At 41.7% G+C, this 9459-nt stretch overlaps 1 protein-coding gene across 1 annotated transcript in view; it reads right to left on the minus strand.

Moving 5' to 3' along the window:
• Positions 1 to 5860: 5860 nt before the first annotated feature.
• The window catches only part of ITGB1BP2 (integrin beta 1 binding protein (melusin) 2), a 4543-nt gene continuing 944 nt past the window's right edge, over positions 5861 to 9459 (minus strand). Inside the window, exons 2-11 of the mRNA XM_008567551.1 lie at positions 9180 to 9229; positions 9034 to 9090; positions 8807 to 8955; positions 7872 to 7966; positions 7708 to 7766; positions 7513 to 7583; positions 7296 to 7395; positions 6910 to 7023; positions 6625 to 6687; positions 5861 to 6265 (exon numbers count right to left, since the gene is read on the minus strand). Of these exons, the coding sequence (XP_008565773.1) occupies positions 6038 to 6265; positions 6625 to 6687; positions 6910 to 7023; positions 7296 to 7395; positions 7513 to 7583; positions 7708 to 7766; positions 7872 to 7966; positions 8807 to 8955; positions 9034 to 9090; positions 9180 to 9229 (986 nt within the window). The 3' untranslated portion in view covers positions 5861 to 6037. The remainder of the gene's footprint in view (positions 6266 to 6624; positions 6688 to 6909; positions 7024 to 7295; positions 7396 to 7512; positions 7584 to 7707; positions 7767 to 7871; positions 7967 to 8806; positions 8956 to 9033; positions 9091 to 9179; positions 9230 to 9459) is intronic.

Below are 9459 nucleotides of genomic sequence, written 5' to 3' on the forward strand. Positions count from 1 at the left end.
CACGCTCACCCAGTGAGCAAACCGGCCATCCCTATATGGGATCCGAACCCGAGGCCTTGGTGTTATCAGCACCGCACTCTCCTGAGTGAGCCACGGGCCGGCCCCACCATAAAAAATTTTAAAACATTTAAAACAATGTTATTGAATTCTTAAGCATCTGATTAAAGTGTATATATTAGTCTGAAAGAGTGGAACAGGAGGAGCAGGAATTTAAGAGGAAGGTCTGGAACAGCCTCTGTGGGAGAGTGCCAGGGAATGTCTGAGACAAACAAAAGGGTTGCTGAGCAGCTGCAAGGGCCAAGTTGAAATTAGACAGCATGAATTTACATTTGTCTGCTTGGATTTCCCTCTAGCAGTGTTCTGGGACTTTGGGAGCAGAAAGGGAGAAAGAGGACAGTGGAGGCAGGGATCCCAGAGACAGTAACACTGAAGTGGCTGCCCACAGAGTGTGGGGTGGGGGAGAAATGCAGTGTAACTGGGAGATAATTACTTGATCTGGATAAAGTGAGAGGTGGAATACCTGGGGTCCCACTGAAGTTAGAGATCAGGTAATCAGAGATGTGAAAGTTGTTTGGAAAAGCCTTATATCAATGTAAGATATCACTGATCAACGAGGGGCCTCCCTGGCCCCCAGTTAGGCTTGCCAAAGGGACTCTGCTAGGCTAGAGGAGTGTGTTGCCAAGCTCCTCTTTTTAGATCCCCGTTGGGTCCTTAGGTTTTGGATGTTCTCAATAATGGCTCTAGGGCAGATCTGACCAATGACTGAGGTTTTAAGAAGTAGCCATGTGACCTCAAGCAAGCTATTTCCTTCTTTAAGCTTTGGTTTCCTTATCTATAAGAAGTTGGGACCTAGCTGGCCAGTTAGCTCACTTGGTTAGACTGTGGTGCTGATAACACCAAGGTTGAAGGTTCAGATGCCCGTACTGGCCAGCCACCAAAAAAAAGAAGTTGGAATAATAATGCCTACCTCACAGAGCAGGTGTGAGGATTAGGTAAAATAATGTGGGTAGAAGTGCCTAGCCCAGTGGCGTTCTATATGGGATACAGTCTCCCTTAATCCTGAAGCTGATGCAATGGTGTGGTAAATATGTTATCACTTTATAGAGTAGCAAAACCTGACTGTCAAGAAAATCCTGTTTTCTTACTGAACCATTATAAAATTGGATATTAGAGATGTGTCCCCTTTCTCCAGAAAAAAGAAAACAACACCCCAATTTTCCTAACAGGTTTAAGTAAAAGCTTTTGGTGAATAAAAAGAATAACAGTAGTATTAATAATAATAGCAAACACTTATACAGTGCCAGGACCTCAGAGGAAAGATATGGCCTAGAGATAAAAATGTGTGAGTCATGTGCATATGGGTGGTATTTGAAGTCATGGGCATACTTGATAGTGTCTAGAAAAGAGTTATATAAGAGAGTGAGCCTAGGACTGAGTTCTAAGGAACTTCATAATTGAATGGCCAGGTAGAAAAGGAGGAGCCTGCAAAGGAGACAGAAAGGAATGGCCAAAGAAGTAGGAGGACAGGGCCAGCCCGTGGCTCACTTGGGAGAGTGTGGTGCTGATAACACCAAAGCCACGGGTTCGGATCCCTATATAGGGATGGCCGGTTAGCTCGCTGGTTGAGCGTGGTGCTGACAACACCAAGCCAAGGGTTAAGATCCCCTTACTGGTCATCTTTAAAAAAAAAGAAAAGAAAAGAAAAAAAGAAGTAGGAGGACAATGAAAAGGAATGATGGGTCACAGAAGCCAATGTATGAAAGTATTTCAAGGAGAAAACAATCATCATGCATGTCAAATTTTGCTTCAGAGGTCAAGTAAGAAATGGACTAAAATAATCCATTGGATGTAGTGACTTGGTGGTCAATGATGACCTTATCACCACAGACTGAGGAGGATGGAAGTCAGATCAGAGTGTTGTAAAGGGAGTAGGAAAAAGGAAATGGAAAAAGAATATAGCTATCTCAAGAAGTTTGGCTATAAAGGGGAAATGGGAATTAAGTGGTAGCTGGAGATGGATGTAAAGGGAAATTGTTTTTGTAAGAATGGAGAGATTTGAGCATGTTTAAATGTTAATGAAAATATCCCATCCCAACTCACAGTCCAAAAGGAATAAAAAAAAAAAAAAAAAGAAGATATCCCAATGAGAGAGAAAGGTTGAATAAACAGGAGAGAAGAAGGATAATTAATAGCCTAAGGTTTCTGGAAAGGTGTGAAGAGATAGGATACAAAGTACAGTGGGAAGAAATGAGAAGTATAAAAGGAGGTAGGGAGAAGATTTGTGCTAATGTGAGCAAATATGAAGATCTGATGGTGGGATGTGGGGGATTAAATGAAATAATGCATGCAAAGCACTTAGCATAGAGCCTGGCGCATTAGTTTGTATCAGAAATGGTAGCTATATCACTCATTTTATATACCTGCTCGAAAATTTCTTACATTTTAGGCTTTGGCTATGTAAAATGAACTAGTACCCTACTTTATTAATACTGTAAATTAGAAATTTTTTTTTTTTTTTTTTTAAAGATGACCGGTAAGGGGATCTTAACCCTTGACTCGGTGTTGTCAGCACCACGCTCACCCAGTGAGCAACCGGCCATCTCTATATGGGATCCGAACCCGTGGCCTTGGTGTTATCAGCACCACACTCTCCCGAGTGAGCCACCGGACGGTCCTAGAAATTTTATATATCAAGTTTATATATCAAGTTTATATATCAATTTCATATACAACAGGGGTTACTGAACTTTCTGATTCCTCACCTCTGTTCTCTTCAGGATAGTTTCTGGATAGTTGCTGGTCCCCTGATTTTGATAAGAAGATATGAAAAAGTTGTACATTTAAGATTAATGTTCTTTATGCACATTTATATATTCATTTTACCTCTAAGTTTTTCCAAAATGTAACCAAAGCCCCTATCTATGTCAACTCACCCATGGAAAAATGACATTAAGAGTAAACTGCTGCCAGGACTAGAAAGGACTCTGAAGGGTTCAGTTCGAAGGAGAAACTTTATTTGCATTTCAAATCCATAGAATGAGAACAGAGAGCAGAGCCAGAATTGCTGGATATCCTGGAGGTCCAGGAAGCTCTTTTACCTCAGATCAAACTTCTCTGTAAAGAAGGTCACATGTTTGGATACATTCCTGAATATTCCCTAATCTTGCCTCTAAATTCTCAGCCATGCTATGCTGTAATCCCTCACTTTTGCTGCCCATGTCCATTCCCCCTACCTCATCTTACTCCAAAATCCCAATGAGAGCCTATGTTTCTTGAATCTGAACTGAGAGGAAAGGATGCTCTGAAAAGAATTTGAGATCATCTGAGGTTTGGTGAGCTTCCTTGTCTGATGTTTCTTGGAATTTAAATCTCTCAGGTTTCCTGGCCACTCTGTTGAGGGAGTAAATCAGACTCAAGGAAGACTCAAAAAGAGATCACTCTTCTGATTAAAAATCTACATTTTTTTTTTTTAAAAAAAGGCCTATAATGTCTTTTTAACTGTCTTCTAAATCATGTTCAAAATATCTGACCTAGAATTTTAGGCTCCTCTCAATCTAGCCACACTCGATTTAACTTTTTCATCCTCTCCCTTAAACGTATCTGCTGATATGTTAGCAGCAAAGGGACTAAGCTTGGAGAGTCAGAAGAGAAACATTTACTTTTTACTCTACATACTTCTGAATTGAGGGGTTTTTTTCTTTAAAAATTTAAAATAAAATACAAAAAGTAAAATAAAACACCTTCTGCCCCAGTCTGACACTTCCTACCCTTCCATACCCATCCAAATTTCTCATTCTTCAAAGTTCCATTCATAATGTACTTCTCAACCCTCACATTTATGGCCAGTTAATTTTCAACTAGGGTACCAAGGCAATTCAATGGGGAAAGAATAGTCTTTTCAACAGATGATGCTGGGACAATTGAACATCCATATGGAAAAGCATTAAGTTGGACCCCTACTTAACACCACATACAAAACTTAACTCAAAATGGAACAAAGACCTAAATGTAAGAGCTAAAACTACAAAACCCTTAGAAAAAAAACATAGGGGCAAGTCTTCATGACCTTGGATTAGGTAATAGTTTCTTGGACATGACATCAAAGCATAAGCAATCAAAGAAAAAATAGATAAATTGGACTTCATCAGAATTTAACTTTTGTGTATCAAAGAACACCATAAAGGAGTGGAAAGACAATCCACAAAATGGGAGAAGATATCAAATTGTATATCTGACAAGGGACTTGTCTCCAGAATATATAAAGAACTCTTACAACTCAACAATAAAAAGACAAATAACCCAGTTAACAAATGGGCAAAGGATTTGAACAGACATTTCTCCAAATAAGATACACAAATGGACAATAAGCACATGTAAAGATGTTCAACAACATTTGCCATTAGGGAAATGCAAATCAAAACCACATTGAGATACCACTTCATACCCACTAGGATGGCTATAATAAAGAAGACAGATAATAACAAGTGTTGGTGAGGATGTGGAGAAGTTGGAACCTTCTTATGCTGCTGGTGGGAATGTAAAATGGTGAGGCCTATTTGTAAAACAGTCTGGGAGTTCTTCAAAATGTTAAAGTTAACCATTTGACTCAGCAATTATACTACTCAGTATATGTCCAAGAGAAACAAAAACATATGTTCACAGAAAAATTTTCATGTAGGGCCAGCCTGTGGCTCACTTGGGAGAGTGTGGTGCCAATAACACCAAGGCCACAGGTTCGGATGCTATATAGGGATGGCCGGTTAGCTCACTTGGGAGAGCGTGGTGCTGACAACACCAAGTCAAGGGTTAAGATCCCCTTACCGGTCATCTTTTAAGGAAAAAAAAAGAAAAAGAAAAATTTGCATGTGAATGTTTATAGCAGCATTATTCATAATAGCAAAAAAGTAGAAACAACCCAAATGTCCCTCAAGTGATGAATAAACAAAATGTGGTATATCCATACAATGAAATATTATTTGGCCATAAAAAGGAATGTAGTACTGATACATTCCACAACATGGATGAAACTTGAAAACATTACTAAGTGAAAGAAGCCAGTCACAAAGGACCACACATTGTATGATTACATTTATGTGAAATGTCCAGAATAGTAAATCCATAAAGGCAGAACGTAGATTAGTGGTTGTCTAGGGCTGTGCATTTGGGGGGAAATTGAGAATGACTGCTAATGGGTATGGGGTTTCTTTGTGGAGTGATAAAAATGTTCTAAGATTGTGGTTGCACAACTCTATGAGCCTACTAAAAATAACACTGAATTGTACACTTCAAATAGGTGAATTGTGTTAGAACACCAGGTATGTGAATTGTATCTCAATAAAGCTGTGAAAAATACACTTCTTGCATGGAGACTTCACTTTTTACTAAAATCCACATTAACCTCTCCATTCTTTCAAGTCCTACAGCTCTTAAAAACTGTACTGTGGGGCCGACCTGTGGCTCACTTGGGAGAGCATGGTGCTGACAACACCAACTAAAGGGTTAAGATCCCCTTACCGGTCATCTTTTTATAAAAAACAAAACAAAACCCTACTGCACAATTTAGCACTCAGTTAAACTACCTGATAATGTTTATTATTATTTCATATATATTAGCCTTGACTTGTCAGCCAGACAATACTTTTCTTGGGAAGAATGAGTAAGTCTTCTTTTTCTCAGATATCTCTAAACCACCTAACACATAACTGGGCACAAAGGAAGTACTCAGTAAATACCTGGTGATTGCGAGGAATAGATTGAAATGTACATGTGCTTGTTTTCACACACTTGTGTCAAACACACACAGAAGTTGGGACAAATGAATATGATCTTAGATAGTGAGATGAGAGAATGACACTATGTAAAATTGCAGAATATAAGATTTATTTAAGAGAAAAAACAGCATGGTTTGGACAGTTTTGTTCTCCCCTCCTTCAGCCTCCTGCTGCTTAATGACACCACATGGCCAAACATATCCTGGTCTCTGAGATTCTAAGGGAGTCACTGAAGTCCTATCTAGACACTCAACTGTTTGGTGTCACTATTCCCCCATAGCTTCCTCCTCTTCCTCCTCCTCTGTCCAGCTCAGATCATCATCTGAATCCTCAGATTCTTCCTCATCCATCTCTAAGAAAACCCCTGCCCTAGCCTTCTCTGCTAGTGCATCGGGGTGCTCCAGCTGGGCCCAGGATCCTGGGTCAGCCTTGACCAGGGAGATTTCAACCCGAGATGGCATCAAGGAGACAGAGCTCTGCTCCACGTTTATGACCTGAGGAGGAGGGAAAGATAGAGGAACACAGAAGAAAGAGAAGAGGAAATCAAAGGGATTGGGGTCGGGGTAGAGTGGTGATGAATGAGAGAGAGAAAAATTTTTTTAAATGTAAGGTGGGAAAAAAGATAGGGGAGGAATAAGACAATATAATAAGGGGAAGAGAGGAGAGAGAAAAGAAATGGGAGAGAGAGGGAAAGGGGAGGGAGAGAGAGAGGGAGAATATGAAAGCAAATGAACAGAAAACCTCCACTTTCCCACTACAACTCCTTCCCTCAAGATATCCTTTATTCATTCCAGTGTGGCCCTTCTTTCACCCCATCTGCCTCCCCCTCCTGTGCCCCATTCTTTTCACTTACCCCCCAGAGCTTCATCTGTGCTTGGAATACCCGGTTACCATCAAAGACAATGTGGACATGAAGCTGAGAGAAAAGAATTACAGGGGTAGTAACAAGTCATTACAACAGAGAACCAGGCCAAACGTGTGATCCACAGGCCAGCCAGACAACCCTGACCTAATAGCTCTCCTTTCCTCTCAGGGGACTATGGAGCCTACAGGTTAACTACATACAGAAACTCTGCCTGTAAGATTGTAATATCACCCAATTCACTAGCCTCCCATCCAGCATCAGATCATTCCTTACCTCAGTTTGACTGGCTTTCACCCAGTTGAATGCAGGAAGTGGAATCTGGCCATATACAGTCACCACTACTAAGAAATCTGTCTGGTGCCAATCATGGCGGCAAGATGCTGGCAGCTAAAGAGAAGATGTGAAATGCAGGTGCTAAGAATAAAGTCTTAACCCGAGGGGAGTTCTCATGGTCTGTGTAGAGAAGTGACAGAGTCTCAGAAAGATTAACATTACCTTAAATCGCAAAGCCTCTGGGCTGTTGAGGGATAAGGAGTGGAATTTTATTTGGTCCATACGAAAGGGAGAAGATAGGGAGCTTGGCCATGAGGTATGGGGAGGGGAGTTTATTATCTCCGGGATTGGGTTCTAATCAAGAGTTCAGGAAAGCTGGGGCTTACCTGCTTTCCCCAGTCATGTCTACCAACTCTGCATCCTGGCTGTGCCAGGAATGCCCCAAAATCCAGGGTCTGGATGCCACAACAGCTCCAAGACTTCATCCTGAGGTAGGAAGATAATTCAACTGAATTCTGCCCCCACCCCCCCAGCCCCTACTCCCATCTTATGACTAATATTAGGAGAAACCTGCCTCACAGCCCACCCAGTCCCCTCCCTCACCCCTCATGGAATCGAGGTGCTCCTGGGTGGTAGGTACATGGAGTAGCATCACTCTCAGGGCCTTGGTAAATCTAAGAAGGATAAAGAAGAATCAGGTCATTCTAAGGCATACCTCACTCAGCCTCATATCTAGGTCATCCCTCAGGTGTACCACCTCTCAGCCACATGCTTAAGGCCCCCAAAACTCTGACTCACAGCATCACATCCTGGGTTCTGGCAGCTGGAACCAGTCCAGATGAGACTACTATCAAGTCCTGGGCAAGGGAAACAGAGTCAGGAATGTATACATTCGCCCAACCCAATTGTCACTTCCATTAAATTCCAGTCTATGTAGCCTGTCCTACTGAGGACCCACCTACCTGCCCCAGGTTCCTGGTCTAGTTCCTTCTGTTCCAATGCCACTTCTAGGGCTTGGGATATATTTAGCGGTAACAGCTTCAGAGGCAGCTCTGACCTAAGGGTTATGGGCACGTAATTTAGTTCTGACCCATTAACCATGATTGCCAGCTCTTACATTCCCACCAGTGGTAATGCAGTCAAAGAAATATGTTGAAAGTGAGGCAGGGTTGGAGAAATTGGGTAGCAACCCCATTGCCAATGTTCATCTCTGTGGACATCTCAAATCCCTGAACCCTGGAGAAATCCCCAGGATTTCTCTTGCCCATCTACTCAGTTGTTCTAAATCTATGCACATTTCTCTGCAGAACTGTGTCATTTCCTCTTCCTGTTTATCTAATTGTGGACCTAATATGGCTTTCTTCTGTTGCTTGTATTATTTCCACAAAATTAATTTAGTCTCTGCTGTCTCCTGGCTGCCAATACTACATCCTTTTCTTGAGGTAAGATTTATCTTTAAAAGCTCTTTTCCAGAAAGAAAAAAAAATCAAGTCATTCTCAACAATGTCCCTTGTGTTAAAGCATGTATTTAGGGCCGGCCTGTGGCTCACTCGGGAGAGCGTGGTGCTGACAACATCAAGTCAAAGGTTAAGATCCCCTTACCGGTCATCTTTAGGAAAAAAAATTAAAGTATGTATTTATATTATGTATTTTGTATTATAAAGTATGTATTTGTGTTATAAAGTATTTGTATTTCTACTCTGTTGACTCAAGATATCCCATCATCCCATACCATTTTAGAGCAAAGGACATTATTTCCAGACACAGATTTTTCCTAAGGTACAAAATATACACCACTCAAACCCCGACACCTGGCTCTCCTCATATCCCTAGTTCCCAAACCCCAGTGACCCATTAATCACTCCTAGGAAAAACCCAGGGGCATCCTCATTTTTACTCGGGCCTTTCCCGGCGCAAGGTCTCTGCTGACTTTGGAATCGTATTCAGAGGTTTTTGCTCCTGAATCAGTGTACTGCTTGTAGCAGGGCCCTCAGGTTGAGGGGCCTCAGGAAGCTTCTCAGCACAGTGTGGTCCCATAGTACAGCCCTAGTATGGATAAGGAGATAAGGATTAGGAATAGAATCCTTCTATTGGGGGTAGAATCCAAGGAAGTAAAGGATTTACCTTGATGTTTAAGAACTCAGAGAAATCTACCGTTCGCTTTCGGCAGCAGGACCAACCCTGATAACAAGAGACCCAGATCAGCTTAGCTTCCTGGGTATATTTCCTTTGAGAAATGCTCTTGCTATCCCCCCTCACCTACTCCTCACCTTAAGTGCATCATGGAAGATTGGGACCCCAGGGTGATGGCAACAGGAATCTGTGGATACCAGTAAAGGATCAAGGAAGGAAAGATAACTAGACCAATACTTCTCACCTTTCCCCCAGGTTTATGGTTTCTTTCCATATAATGTGGGGGAAAAAAAAAAAGGCAAAAGGTGAAGATCACCCGGACCAACTAAACTAGGTCAGGTACACAAAATTTCTTTCCCTGCTCCTTTAACAGACTGCCTCACAGTTGCCTACTCCTCAACACCCCCCCCCCCCCCG

Source organism: Galeopterus variegatus, unplaced genomic scaffold, assembly GCF_000696425.1.
Source record: "Galeopterus variegatus unplaced genomic scaffold, G_variegatus-3.0.2 Scaffold331, whole genome shotgun sequence".
NCBI lineage: Eukaryota > Metazoa > Chordata > Mammalia > Dermoptera > Cynocephalidae > Galeopterus > Galeopterus variegatus.